The following is a 16,029-nucleotide window of genomic DNA, read 5'->3' as shown; positions in this document are numbered from 1 at the left end:
CAAATGCGCATAACTTTTTCTCATAAGGTATAAATTTTTGAATATACATAATTGCTCTTAAATGTACAATAGGAATTTACATAATAGCAGTGTGTTTTCATCATAGTTGATATAACTCCTAATATACATTTATGTTACGATAGCTACATATTATATCTTATCAACTCTAAGGCAGTTTAATACACCCTAAAATATATTTATTTTCTGTTTATAAAAAAGTAATTGTATAATGCCAGTCAACTTGCATTATCATTCTTTTATTTTCCCAAATTTTTCGGGCAATCCTCTACAAAGTTAAATTTTTTAAAAATATTTAAGGCAGTTGGTTATATCTCATTATAAATTTATGTTCCTAATATTGTTAATTTTTTCATCTATAACTTCGCTATTACTGCTTGAATGTCTGTGACTGACTTTCTACTTGTTCAGTTGATGATATTCTATAGTAATGTATCGAATTTTCACATAAAAGTCTAACAAATTATTACAGGTAAAACAAAGTTGGATCTCTTTTTTTATTTTTTCATAACATCAAACAATTAAAAATATTTATTTAAACAAGTAATTTACATTCTGAATATACACTCACATTTATTTAATATTTCGTACACAATGGACATCATGGCATAAAAAAATTAAAAGATTTTAGTCCTACGATTTTATTAGTAAACTCGGTCTTCTACTGAAAGAATGTAATTCATACAGTTATAATTAAAAACATTAGAATTTTTATTTTAATACACGGAACATCATGCAAAGTAAGATTTAAATTTAAAAAAAAGCACGTAACACACAGGAATTATTAGAAATTACAATACAAAAAATTGCGTTTGTTAATTTTATAATGAAACAAAAATTTTTTTAAATTGTTTAGCAAAGTACTTGTTAACAATAATTGCTCAAAGTAAATAAAAAAAAATTACCAACATATTATTAAATATGCATAAGAATCTTGAAACAAAAAGAATATTGTTAATTTTTTTTCAGTAAAGATGCATACGTATATAATGAAGACGTGTGCATGTAATATAAACACACATAAAAACTTTTATTTCCAACGATGATAATACAAAAATTGTCTTTGAACAACAAACTAACAAGCTTGTTTTCTGAAAGTAGTTTTACAGGCACAATGCATTTAGGATCTAAATTTTGTTATTTTCGACATTATAAAATGGCCATGATGATCTTTGCATTACAATTGCTTACTTATACACTTTCCAAATCTTATCCAGTACTTTTTTCAAACACTGTTTACATACATTTACATTTTGAACGGGACTAAATAACATTGAAATGAAGCATAAATATAATTAATTATGAATGTATGTATAATAATCATGATGGTGATATTTACAATTTGGGAGTTAAAAAATAGCTTTCGTTTTCCTCTGCGACAACCATTGCTTAATCTGATGTATTAAAATTTTTTGTGATGTAACAATTTAAAAACTAGTTCATAAATATGCAACAACTCGACATCGAAGGATTTAAAAAAATTTTTTTTTATCACAAGAATATTATCTGCATAAAAAAATCATTCACTTAGGTGTCTTTAGCATAATTTTAAAATTATTTATATGAATATAAGTGAACCAAAAACTAAAAATTACCTTACGTATGAAGGTTATACTAATTTCTTGGTGTAAGATAATGAAAATGTGAAATCCAAAAAAAAAAAAGAATGTTACGTATATCCCGTCCAAAAAGCATATTCATCTTGCACGCGAATTCAAGGATCCCACGGGCGAGGCATCCTCATAGCTCCAAGGGGAGCAGAGACATAAACAGAGAAAAGAAGAGCCACTTCTGTCGTGTACAAGTATACTTACACCGTGGCATGATCCAAAGCAACGATCGTTGTATCAGTGACCAAGCCATTGTCGTGTCTCATACTGTTATGGTGGCCATTGAGTTCCTGCTGCTGCGCAGTACTATTTCCATTATCGAAGAGTGATTTGCTATTCATACTATTTTCAATGCTCATGACGCCGTTTGACTGATTTGTGCCGTTGGCGTGGTGCAGTAGGAGGCCGTAGTTAGGCTCGGTATTTATCAGTGATATGCTATTGGAATGGGCACGCTGCTCGCTGTTTATCAGCTGCTGGGTTGTTTCAGATATCAAACTTCTTGTCAAACCCTGAGCTTCAGATTTGCTGCTTGGCACGGGGTTACTTTCATCACTCGGACTGTCCTCTTTCGACTTTTCACCGTCATCTCCTTCGTCCTTTAGAACAGATCAACAGTATTTGTGATTTTTCCAATTTTTACTACAATAACTTAATTAATGTGTGAACATGCTGTTATTGTCAAGTAGTATATTAGGTTTAAGGCCTTGTGAAATAATGTTGATAAAATGTTCAAAAGATTTATAGATATCTTGGATGCTATTAAGAGAAAAAATTTTTCACGCATCATAGTAAGTATTCGTTCCGTGCAAGTGTAGTGTAGGAATCTGATTTCGATCGATCAATATTATGCAAATCGCTGTGACCCAATCAATTACATATTTGCATAACCCAACTCATAATTTGGTGGGATAATATATATTATAGTGCTTTACATCCAGCTCCTATAAAGGGCACTACTTAGGGCACTTAGCACTTGGGAGAAAGAAACGAAGAGTAATGGGAGGCCTCTCATACTGGGAGGAGGGTGGGGGAAATTAGGCGATTTTGGTGCAAGAAAGTCGCCTATCTTCTGCTCGAGGAGTATTTCGTGATGAAAAAGCAAATGTGAAAATTCACAGAGGTACTTGCCCGAAAAAGTCGCAATGGCCGGGAATCGAACCGCGGTCTCCTACTTTCCGACCCACGACCTAGCCGACTGAGGCACCACGCTATATATATATATATATATATATATATATATATATATATATATATAGAGGGAATTCTACCTAAAACGGTCTATTTCATGACCCGGTAGATTTGAACATCACGTAATGAGATTTCGATCTGAAACTTTTTCCAAATAACCAAGGGAGGTTTTCTACTAAAAAAATGCTGATCATAAAAAAGCATTGCTTTAGTTTTAGATTAAAAAAAGGCTAAATTAACATTACGGCCTTGCATCTTACTCGTGAATTTACAATTTTGACACGCCAACTGTAATTAGGAGTTTACGGAAGAGTTAAGTAACATACGGGATAACCCTTAGCATCAAGCGATGCAATTTTTCTCTTGTACTAGGCAGAAAACTGATACTTCATTGGCTCTAAAGTTGAATTTTGATGTACAAGTATTAGGCTACTTAAACAAGGCAGTAAACGGTTTACCTACATTCAACGGAGATCATATGCGTTTTTTGTTGTTCGAACAAATAATGAAAATAACGAAGTCGACGGTCCCGTGTCAAAACGAAAAATATTTCATCAGAATTTTAAAAAGCAGGTTAACAAGGCTAGCAGCAGATCAGTTCATCATAAGCTTGTCTTTATTTAATTCTGTAGATGAATTTTTTCCGGCTGTCTCCAGAAAATTCGGCAACAGAGGAGGAATCGACAACTTAAAACAATAACGCTGGGTGATAATAACTAATCAAAAACTCGAAACTGCCTGAGAAAATAAAGAAAGGGGTTAATGCTGGGAAACATTACAATGAAAGTAATAATTATTATAGTAATAACCGCTGAAGGGCTACTGACTATAGAAATTTTGGCGAGTACTGGGGGCAATATAATGGAGGCACTTTTAGGAGAGATAACTATGCTAAGAATAATTATAGAAGAGATAACTATAATAAATATAACGACAGAAGGAATGATAATCATAGCAAAGGAGGAGATTACAGCCCTTATGGGATCGGTGATATTTAATAGTATGACGAAAATTATAACAATAAACAGTATACTAGATGGAACAGTTCAAAGAATGAGCATTCAAATTTCTAGGATCTTCAACATGTTCCCTAATCATCGAACATAACAGCGCATTGAATAAAGAAATTTGCGAAAAAGAGTAAAGGGCATTTAAAAAAAGCGTGAATAATAGTAAGCACAAGGTATCGGAGACTTATGCTACGAATTATACAGTTTAGGTGGTCACCGACAACAAAGAATCAATTGATGCTCGGTCGAAACGCAAAGGAATCGGTACGCGCTATGAGTCACATTACACAGAATACAGGGAGAAAATATCCATGGAGCCAGAACGCAATTATTAGGCTATAACGCAACGACTCACGATCAAGGAAAAAAAAATTATAATTCTAAGAAGAACGATGAGCAGCAGTTATTTCGCACACTAAGAATAAATTTATCTAAGATAGGATATACTACCTACAGCAATTAAAAAAAAATTGTCTCGATTTCAGAGTAACGTTAAACAGTAGGGAAAAATTAAAAATAAAAGGCGTAACACAAAGAGCTCATCAAACTTTAAGATCGATTAGATTGCCCCTCGAGAATTTCATGTGTACTTACATGTAGTCCCCCATGACTTTCCCATAGAGGTAAAAGGCATTATGGGATGGGATATCTTTAGGTTGTATCACGGCCACAAAAATGCCAAAGACGATTCCTTGCCGAAAACAAGGCAAGTTGCATATGTAAAAGACACGTACAGTAAAATTGAAGCGGACTGGGTCCCGCTGCAGAAACTTTGAGAGGGCATTTCTTTCGGTAATTTTACTGCAACAAACAATAATGGCAAGATGTGGAATAATTAAATACATAGAACGAACCGATAAATATACCAGTCACAGTGGTGGACCTGTTGAAATGCGAGACTACAAAAAAAGCTGACTCATCCGAAATCAATCAGGATGTCGCAGGAGCATTAGGGATAGCCATTATATGAATGTTTAAGGCATCCGAGAACCTTGGGGGAAATGAGGAGTTGGGTAAAAAGATAAAAAACGATACCAGTTGCATATATACGAATAAAAATATCGTGAGAGAGGAGGATTGTGACGACGACGGCTATGGCAACGAAAACACTCATACATTTGAGAAAAACATCAATCCAGTCCTCGTAAGTAATCGGAAAGCTTGAGTTCATAAGATAGTGGAGTTAGTTGATACATTAGGTTGCAATGAAGAAGAGAAAAATCATGTGCGAGGGCTTATAGAATCAGATTCGTACGTGTTTGGACTTGACGGGGAACGACTGAAAGTAAAAAATCTACCAAAACATGCGATAAATATAACTATAGGTAAAACAATAGTGAAGAAGCGATACAGATATCCACCAGCTGTGAGAGAGAAGATTAAAATTTAGACAAAAAAATTACTTGAACAGGGCATAATAGAGCCTTTAGATTCGCTATACAACTCAAACATGTGGCTCGTGCCAAAAAACGCACCAACCAGACGGCGAAAAACACTGACGCGAGATAACGGATTTTAGGCAAATAAACGAAATAACAATAAGTAGTTATAACTCACTTCCTTTTCAGAGTGACATGTTAGAACATCTGGCAACAGTACGATATATTACAGATGTAGACTTAAGACAGGCATTTTTTAAAATTAAAATACACGAAGATGACGCCCAAAAAACAGAATTCTCACGACCAGATGGGCTCTACCAGTACAAAAGAATGCCTATGGGTTGAATAGACACTCCAAACACGTTTTATAAAACTGTTAGAGCGATTATCGAAAGCAAACTTTACAATTAAGCCAAAAAAATGCCAATTTAAAACGTGAGGTAAAAGTGTTAGATTTAACTGGTTTAAAACCGCATTGAGAGGCTACGGATGATTGATATGATGAAGACTGTCAAGTCGATAGCGATAGAACATCAGCGCGATTATTTAAATTACGCGAACTTCTAAGAAAAATGATCCAAGGCGATTTTAAGAGGCTGAAAATCTACTGCGCACATTCAGAAAACTTAATCAAAAAAGTAGAAAAGAAAAACCGATGCCACAATAAAGTTAAGAAAGGGAGAGTGGATATAAGTGTAAATGGACAATCTGCTAGTGAAGCTTACTACTTAATTAATGAAAGTCGCGAGAAATAGAGGTTGACCGTAAAAAACATCATTAAAAGTCACCCGAAGATAACATCCAAAGCAGGCGAAATCAAAAAAGAAAACGAAATATTATTACAAGGTCGAACCGATGACAGGCTAGCGTACGTCCGTTATATAAAAATATAACCAGGCGTAATTTGAGACAGAATTGCGCGAAGTCAAATAAAATTTTGAAACTTATCGAGAAGTTTCCAGTAGTAATACTAGGTTACTGCCTATTCGACTCACTTTTTTTTCCTACAACTTGCAATTGACAGCACGGAAACTCTGTGATATGCTACATTATTTGCAGTGAAAAAATATGTGTGTCAACCTGGGGGAGATCGAAAAAATTTTGCAGTCTGATAAAATATGGTAACGATGGCTACATTTTTATTCACACAGAAATTCAGAAAAAGTCTGCATACTTCTGCAGGATACTAACAAGGGAATTAAATGCAAAATTTTCGAAATTTTCACAATAAATGACATAAAATATATGAATACTTGCATCTCCTTGACAATTACTTCAGACCACTCGTTGCAGTTAATAAGCAAAGCAGAGAAGAATGAAATTTAGATGGGAAGGGATCGCTGGTCAGTAACAAATCAAACGTTGACATGAATTGGTGAATCGAGGTAAACGAGCCACCGGAGAAAAAGAGAAAGGGGATGAGGAAACTGAGTACTGGGAATATGCCTGTACCATGTGATACCACGATATATATATAAATGTGACCACCAGAGGAAAATTAGTACAGGCCTTACGGGAGAAATTAAGTTTTTATTTTTTTCCGTGGTGAAAAAGGTAATAAATGCAAAAAGTTGTTGGAGTAGACATTTTTAACATTATACAAGTTAGGTTGTCATTTTTTTTATATGATAAAATCGTTTATTGAGGCCGAAAACAGCATTTGAACGTACGTAGTACACTTTAACCTAACATCAAGCTGTATATTAACACCTGTCGCAACAGCGACAGCAGCAACAGCAGCAGAAACGAGTAGCTCAATGTACAGTTAACTGTAGTTCATACCTTCAAAAAGATGTTTTTGGCCTTAATAAACGATTTCATCGTACGGAAAAAATAATAATTTAACTCTCATAATGTTAAAAATATTTAATCCAATAACTTTTAGTGTTTAACACCTTTTCCGCCACGTACAAAAATAAAAAACTCAATTTCTCTAACAAGGCCTGTACTACTGTTCCTCTAGTAGTCATATATACATGTATATATCGCCGTGTCACTTGGTACAGGCATATTCCTAATAGTAAAAATAACTCCACGGAAGAGGGTATTCATGAAAATAGGAATACGCCCTATCTTATTCACTATCACCCTCCAACTCCTCGAGTAATTTAGACTCACTTACTGATAAAAGTGAAAAAGAGGCTGACGTACAGGGCCAGATAAAAATTGGAGAGCGAACCAGAAAAAAAAGCCTCGAGGAAAAAGTATTATTGAACCTTTCAGGGCTCAAGAAGTACAGATTGTGTAGAACACCGTTACCACGCGAAAAATCACCGTGGCTAAGGTGGATGTCCTTGCTCACTTAAGCAAACGAAATGTCTCAATATTCAGTCACTTTTTTTCTTTTATGGGCCTTCGTTATGTTTTCAATTGGGTTTATACATTAATTTGTATTGAAAGAGTAATTGCTTAGTGTCTGAATAGCTACCCGATTTATACATGTTTTGAAAATTTATAGTGAAAAAATCAGCCAGATGACCGACTACTGGGACATGACCGATTACTGGGACATCTACCTTACAGAGAGAAGATTTAAACATACAGTTGTTTTAAAGGATGAACTGGGCATAAGATCACCCGTTCTATTATTTAGATGATTTAGCATTCACGACTGTAACAGAAAGCGTGCCTGATACAGAAACGATAGATGCCATTTATGAGCACGGGTACATAGTCCCAATAGTCCTTAATAACGAGGACAAGACAGTTGGAGACGTCATAAAAATAAATGTAAGAAAGATTGCGGTAATGCGAATGTGTATTAAATTACACTCCAAAGATACTGCGCTGAAATTAGATATTAAGAAATGCATCACGTCACTCAAGGCACTCGTGATGGTTAATAATATAAAATCGATAGGCGTAACACGCGACTTAACAAATCCAACATAAGCCAATGGATCTACTTCGTGGAGCAATTTGAGAAAATTTTTAAGAATCTTAAGATCGAGGCCACCTTTTACATGAACACCCTTGTTGTACGCCACCGGTAAATCAAAAATATGAAATTACTAAGGAATACCATGAATCAACAATCGAGGGACATAGAGAAATAAACAAGAGTTACAATAAGATAGCGAAGGACTATTATTGGAGAAATATGAAGACCGACGTAAGACAATTTATACTTGGATGCAGGTCATGTCAGACAAAGAAATTAGTACGTGTAAAAACAAATCAAGCTATACTTGTTACAGACATACCCAGCAGAGCGTTTGAAAAATCTCGATTAAGTATTACGGACCCATAAACTATTGTTTCCATGTAAACCAAAAAATTTAAAAAAAAAAAAAAAACAACAACAAATAAAAAAAAATGTAACTATCGTACAAATAAAAAAATTAAACAACAACATATTTACAAATACACTTACGAGTTAATGTGGGCCCCTTCAGATCTGTGTAATTAGTAGATTCCAAAGGATGTGAGATATGTAAATTTTGCCGACAAAAAAATTATTTTTAAATTATTTTAATTTAATCTATGAAGAAATACACTTGCAATTTGGAATTTTTATTTATCAGGCACTCAGCTTCAGTTACTAAATTACATTATCCATAAAGATCCTAATACTCTTCATCTATCAGCAAAATCAGAAGCAAAAAGAAATGAGCCATCATGTATCTGAAAAAATCGTCTGTCTTGCGATCACAGAGAAAGAGTTGTGATTGATCATGATATGAAACTGAACAGTGACTGAGGAATAACAACTATTGAGATTTCTGGGAAAACAAATTTGTTTACACAATGAGACTTAAATAAAACGGAATAAAGAAAAATACTTACATATATAATTTTATATACGCACATGCACACGTATTTGTATGAATAAACTTTACTCAAGAGAATAATATGAGTCATCAGTCTTATGAACGAAGTCGGAACAACCTAAGCAGATACATATGTGGTATGGTTCATAAGAATCCACAGCAGTCATTAGACGTAAGTTACCAGAATAATTTATCAATCCTGCTACTGAAACTCAAAACGGTATATCAGTGAATGTCAGCACTACCATAGCAGAAGATATACACACCAGTGTGAAAAAAAGCTAAAAATACCAAAAAAGTGCCTATAAACTTCCCTTCCAAATATACGCACAGTCTTGAATCAGAAAAAGGAACAAATATTGATAATAGCTTTAAAAGCATTAAAAATTAACATCAGGTGAAGGAAAAACCATATTAAATATGACTGAGTCATGTATGCAATTAGCACATCCTTTATAGTCCACTTAAGTAAGTAACATAAATAATGACACTACAATAGTATTTAACAAAAAAAACTAGTACAAGTATTGTGTAAACAGAAGAAATGGCAATAGAAAAATAAGACTTTAATGTACGTCAAGCAAAAATATGAGTAATAGGAGTGCAAAGTATAATTATCTAATGAAGAAAATCAATCGATATGATTAGTAATATGCAGATCATTTTAACCCCAGAACGTTGGGTGAAAAAATTTAGTACAGTTACGCTATGCACCTTCTCTTTCTTCCCTACATCGTTTCTTGTCGAGGTATCTTTTCAAAGTGGGAGGAAGGGGTTATTTTTAACTTGATAATAGCTGGGGCATGCTTGAGATAATCACTGCACCCTGTAAATAGTACCCAGTAAAATGGATGGATGACCAAGTCTAAAAGTGTTTAAAAAAGAAATGGAATATTCTATAAAACTAAACAAAAGTGTTTAAAAACTATTTTTTTGTATGCAATAATTTGTTGTTATTAATGAACATTTGTAAAGGGATCCTAGTAGTCACAACAAATCTATTATATTATGAGACCTAAAACTCAGCTACAGTTTATAATATATAAGTTATAACGTTTCTCTACAAACTTAGAACTAAGTGTTATGAATTGTGATTTTTGTGCTGAAAAGTCTAGTTAGAAACCATGTAGACCTTAGTATACTATGGTACTAAAACCGTTATTTTTGTGAGGTTTCGTTGTAAGCTGGAGAAAATATGTTTAGGGAAGTAAGATTATGGAGAAGGTAAAAAATAAGAAATAAATTAATAAAAACAGCAAAATAAACTTTGTTTCTTGTTCTCTTATGAAAGATCTATAGGGTATGTGGAGGTTGAGTAGAGAGTGAAAAAAAGTTTACTGGAATATGGGGAAGAAAGGAAGAATAATTAAAGATGTATTTAATGTTTTGCTAATCAGAATAAAAATTACAGTATATACGTGATATATGGGTGGATTTTTTAATATTTTAAAAAATGACTAGATATCATAGCAAAATGTAGATGTCCCCAAGGTAGCATAACGGTGGAGTTGCAGCTTCATTGATCAGTGATGTTAAAGAAAATCAATCGCTGTAAACACTTAGATGAATGCTAAGTAATCCACACCGTTCGCCTGCGCTACTTGTTTTTTTGTTGGATTTGATGATTCTTTTTCTAAGTTAATCCTAGAGGTAATAAGTAGACACTCGGTCAGTACTCAAAGAATATACTGATTTTTCGCCTACCCTATCTTATTCTTTTTTCTATTCTATTTCCAAATATCGAGTTCTGCAAAAGAGAGGATGTATGACACTGGAAGGTAATGAAGAAGTGTATATATGACATTTAATTGACCAACTAACAGCGTTTTGCGTCCATGTCAAAAGATTGGAATCATATCCCTGCACGTATTTCACACCGCCATCTCACGTGAATTCGTTTGAGTAGGTGTAATAAATAAATCCAAACCCTTATGCTCATAAAACAACGTGTTACAGTTACAATAGCTCCAGCTTTTCCTCCAACCTTATGCACGGAGCGAATACAGAATAAATTATAAACATCATAAAACAAAATCAATCGACTCATTTGTTATGAGATACTTATTTACTTTTTGAGCATTGGCTTGACTCTTCCGTGTTCTCGACATAATAGCTTCAACGCGCTTACGTCTTGCATTTCTTTCTTCCTCCTCCTTTTTTAGACGTTGTTCCATCTCGAGTCGTTGCCTGTAACAAAGTTAGACACAGGTATATTTTGATAGGACTATAGGAAACATTCATCCCCATACAAATTTCAATAAAGTTCGGTTTTTTAATAAAAAAACTACTTTTAATCCCCTTATGTTCTCCATCTAGTTTATCATGAGCAACATCCTAGATAATCATTACAACTTAGTGTTAAAATAAATCTTTTAAAAATTTTATCATTCAAAATACAACTAGAATCACATAAAGTGCAGAATGCATAGAGTAGAATCACTGAAGGGCGATCAAGGGCTTAGGATCGTATATATGTGTGGGTCCCTTAAGAGAATTTCGATTTTACACTAATACATTAACATGAAGTGGAATCAACATTCATTTTCTTGGTTACTGCTTGATTTATAAAAGGTGAGATTGTCAGTGTCATTTTTTAAATTGAAATTCGCTTTTAATAATAAACAATTTATTGAAAAAAAAGCTTTTTAATGTTTCTAATATAAGTGTGTGTCTTTTTAAATTTATAATCTTATTAAGAAAAATACTTGGTCGTACTAATAAATACTTTTCAAATTGATATAGTAATTAATACTTCTGATAGTTAAGAACAATTGCAAAAGCTTGTTTTTTTAAGATATTATAATAACTGTACAAACCTTACTGACCTACGATACCTATTGTATAGGTGAAAACTATAAATCACTTAAAAAATATTAAGCTAAGGATTATTGTATTATTAAGTTTTAGATTATTTTTAACGTATTTTATAAAAAACTTTATTTTGACTGAAGCAAAGATATATTTATAAGAAAGCAAAAAATTCCTTAGCTGTTGTAACCGAAAAAGTTGATTTAGGCACACATACATTATACATATGATTAATGAAGTTAATTTTTAATGTTAGTAAAAATCATCTTTCATATACAAATAATTATACTAATTATTTCATTACATTTAACAGACTATGTTGATATTTTTTTTGGGGTCAGAAATATTAGCTGTTATACATAAATGATTTTCATTACTAGCTATTAGCTTACGTTCAACTATATAACTAATTTTAAGTCATTAATATTTTTTCAATTAGCTAAGTATAAAAATGCATTGGCTTTTGATGTTTCTCAAACTAACAAATATGATAAAACAGAAGACAGAGGTAAAAATGAATACACTAATCATACTGGACGTTTGATTTTCGTATATGACAGAAAAACACAACTTTCGCACATACATGCAATTATGCTTATGTCAGAGCCCAGTAAATAAGTAGTTTTTTTAATGGTAGTGTCATTCCTGTCGATGTTACAACAAAGCGTCTACTATGCAAAAATTACGGCAATTCTTAATGTAAAACTAACGATAATTCTATGAAATTTTATCAACACGTAAATTTTCACGGCAGTGAATGAATTTAGTATACGGCACTAGCTTAAATTTTACGATAAGTTTCAAGGACTATGTAAAATTTATCTTGAATCCACAGTATTTTTACAGTGTAATGACGGTAAAATTTTTCCTAAGAAGACTATATAGTTACAAGGATTATAGAACTTGAAGGAAAAGCAAAGAAGACGTTTGCTACAGTTATTCGATCCACACATTGCATTTACGTAGACACTCTTATTACTTTACTTGCAATATGGTGGAAATGATCTTTGATTCAGAGTACAACAATATTTTCACATATATAACAATAATACTGTATACTAGCTTAAAAGTGGATGACTTTTCATCGTAGTCTACCAATAGCAGGGCTTGATTTAATAAAAAGTGTTTCAATTGCTTTAACGTGCGATACACAACTTAGCTGTTTTTGCGAGTCCTTTCGGCTTTAATCTCAAATTTTCTATCTACTATTATAATAAAAAGGTTACTGTCTTTTTCGCTCCTCCCTATATCAATCAACGCATCTAGACGGGTATCATTTTCACCGCTAATCTTTTAAATTCACTTAAAGAATCGGAATGCATAATCTTACATAAAAGCATAGGCTGAATGTAACTAACAACTAATCAACGATTCCTACCGTAATTTTTTACTAAAATATCTGACATGACTTCGTAGCTTTTATTAGAAATAGCTTAACTCATCACTAAGCTAGCAGCTTCTTTAGTTAAGTGCAAAGATAATAAAATTTAATGAAAGCAGTTGATCCGTTACGTCGATGTATGAGTAAACGAAAAAGATCCTTAAACGACTCCCATTCTGACACTTCTCCGGAAAAGGTTGGAAGATTGACTATTAGAAGTTGTGTAACAGAAGGATCACTGACAGTCTGATTTAACGAGTGATTGATTAGGGATTCATCTAACATGGAAGTCAAAAATATCAAAAAATTCACGTTGTGCAAAAAAATAATCATCGCAAATTTTTCCAAAAACGCCGTCAGCAAAATATTCAGCCTTTAGGTCATAGTTGCGGTGTTTCAATATAATCTCATGATTATTTTATAATTTTACAAGCAAGCGTATCCTTCTGCTAGACGTTTCAAATGTAACTTAGCTTGTCATTTAGTTATCTTATTTTTACTTAATTTTTAAAAATTTGAGAGCACGTCCACGATCAAAAGATATTACGAGTTTTTACTTTTATAATAAAAATTCATTTTTTTATTTTTAGAACCGAAATTAACTCTTTAAGCAAGATTTCTATTATGTTTTACGGCTGTTTACTACAGCTATTTATAGATTCCCAACTTAAATATGTTATATGATTTTAAGCTCAGCTTTGTTTCAAAAAAGTAACAATGAAATCGACCTGTATTCAATAGCACATATTTTTTCACTTTAAATCTAAATAAACCCTTCTTTGATCAATAAAAATAAACTGCTTATAGTCAATTCAAAGTTTTTAAATATCATGTAAAATAATACAATATGCTTAAGATCTTAAACTAACAGCTGCCATGAGCTAACATTTTCTAATAAATTTATATTTTTTGTAACTTTAGCTTATCGACTAGAATGTCATTAAAATAAACAAAATTTTTGTTTCATCATGATAGAAAAACCAAATGGTTTCCACTATTATTTTTTATTAATTCTGATGTTTTAAACAATAAAGTTAGTAAGAAGCAAAATAAATTTTTCAGTATACAAAGTTACGTTAATAGAAATAAAATAACATTTTAATAATGAACATGAGTCAAGTTCGTGGATATATCAATAAACGAATACTTATTGCTTAGCCGATTTTTCGGTGTATTCAAGATGAACGCTGTACAAAAATTCGATGCTAGCAGAGCACGTACTTGAAGTCGAACGGTATCTTCTTTTTCCCCCAATCTGGTACGAAAAACTTTTTGTTTAACTAGATAAAAATTTTACAAAGAACAAAATTTTCTTGTCTTTAGATGTGCTGTAAATTTTATAACTTATTGAGTGAACTATATATTTTTGTTAAAAAAGCCTCTCAATGGGGGAAGAGAGTCATTGATTTAAAATAATGATAAAATACTTTACTTTGATTTTAATTGTATTGTTTCAAGTAATCAAAGTACAAAGTAAATAGATTTTTTTGATTTTTCAAATAAACTTCTTCTTTAACAACAACCTGGAAATTAACAAATTTCTTTCTTTTATGAGTAATCAAAGACGAGTTTTATGATTAAGGAAATAACTTATTTTGTAATTAAGTAAATAATCATTCCCTATTTGTTTTTTTCTTGAAACCTTTTAACTCTATCAATTTCAATTTTTCCTGACTTACTGTCTGTAGTTTATTTAAAATTGAAAGGCACTTACTAACGCTCGTCATTTCTATTAGGTGGTCAAGCACTGACCTTCGACTATTCACTTCGGTCAAACGATGGCTCTTTTCTTGATTTCGTCACAGGCTGAGGATAGCTGCGCTCCAGATCCTTCCATGATCACAACTTCCGGTGTACAGTCAAGTCCTGACAGTCAAAACGGAAAAAAATGTGTATTTTGTCATACACGGCGAACAGCTACGCACTAGCTAACTCTGCATGCACGACTTCTCAAGTATACAATTAAGCACCAACTGCATAGTCGTGCCTTGGGCAGCAGGCACCCTACCAAGATGTTGCTGACTCGAGCACTTGTCAACAACTACCTATACAGAACATTCGTTCTTATTAAATACCTACGTTTTCTAACCTATTTAACACGAAAAAAATAGAAACAAAATGCTCTCACTTTCCGAGTTCCTTCCTAAAATCAAGTAATATTTTTTTAACCCTATTGGCTTCCACTCATTTTTATTGTACCCGTTGGTTAACCTGAGCCACCCTCAAAATTGTTTAAAACTCTTTAAATTGCATACAATTTTCAACTCATCTCCTAAGCCTAATATTTTTTGATACCCACTTGGCCCTTCATCATTCACTTTTAATATAAAGTAAAACTACTACAGTTTGGTAGTTATTTTATTTAAATACGATTTCTATTTTATCCCTTAAGCCCTACAACTCCTTTTGAACTTCTACTTTAATGAGCATATGATGAAATTCTCACAATTTTTTGCTTTTAATACTTTATAACCTTTTTGGAATATCAGAAAAAAATTATATTTTCCCATGTATTACATCTCAAGTTAATAGAAATTATATTATAACTAAGAGCTATCCGTCCGTCAAATTCAAATAAAACGTTTTGTGAATATCAAGCAAGCTCATATGACAAGAGGATTTTATACGTCATTTATATGCGCGTGTGTAATAGCTTTAAGGTGAATGTTCAAAAATATGCTGACATATAGTACAGCCAGCCTCTTTGTCAGAATGCATGTATGTATGAATAAGTCAATAGTATTGTATGTATGAATGAATAGTTAATTGCTCATTAATTGTTTAATTCTGATAATGTATACTAATTTAAAATTTGTAATTCACACATTACTTCATTACATTCCAAACTTATTGTTAAAT

The 16,029-nt window shown here is 32.5% G+C and overlaps 1 protein-coding gene across 2 annotated transcripts in view; it reads right to left on the bottom strand.

Annotated features, from left to right (window-relative positions):
* Positions 1-241: 241 nt before the first annotated feature.
* Positions 242-16,029, bottom strand: part of LOC106640139 (uncharacterized) — a 520,358-nt gene continuing 504,570 nt past the window's right edge. The window contains exons 10-12 of one of the 2 annotated variants that reach the window (XM_089595683.1): positions 11,051-11,168; positions 1,833-2,227; positions 242-682 (exon numbers count right to left, since the gene is read on the bottom strand). In XM_089595683.1, the coding sequence (XP_089451809.1) occupies positions 652-682; positions 1,833-2,227; positions 11,051-11,168 (544 nt within the window). In that variant the 3' untranslated portion in view covers positions 242-651. The remainder of the gene's footprint in view (positions 683-1,832; positions 2,228-11,050; positions 11,169-16,029) is intronic. The other variant, XM_089595692.1, reaches the window with a different exon arrangement.

The sequence above is a fragment of the Copidosoma floridanum genome, unplaced genomic scaffold (genome assembly GCF_036245765.1).
Source record: "Copidosoma floridanum isolate Cflo_tuat_1 unplaced genomic scaffold, Cflo_Japanese_pri ptg000004l, whole genome shotgun sequence".
Lineage (NCBI taxonomy): Eukaryota > Metazoa > Arthropoda > Insecta > Hymenoptera > Encyrtidae > Copidosoma > Copidosoma floridanum.
This window is presented reverse-complemented; position numbering and strand designations above follow the sequence as displayed.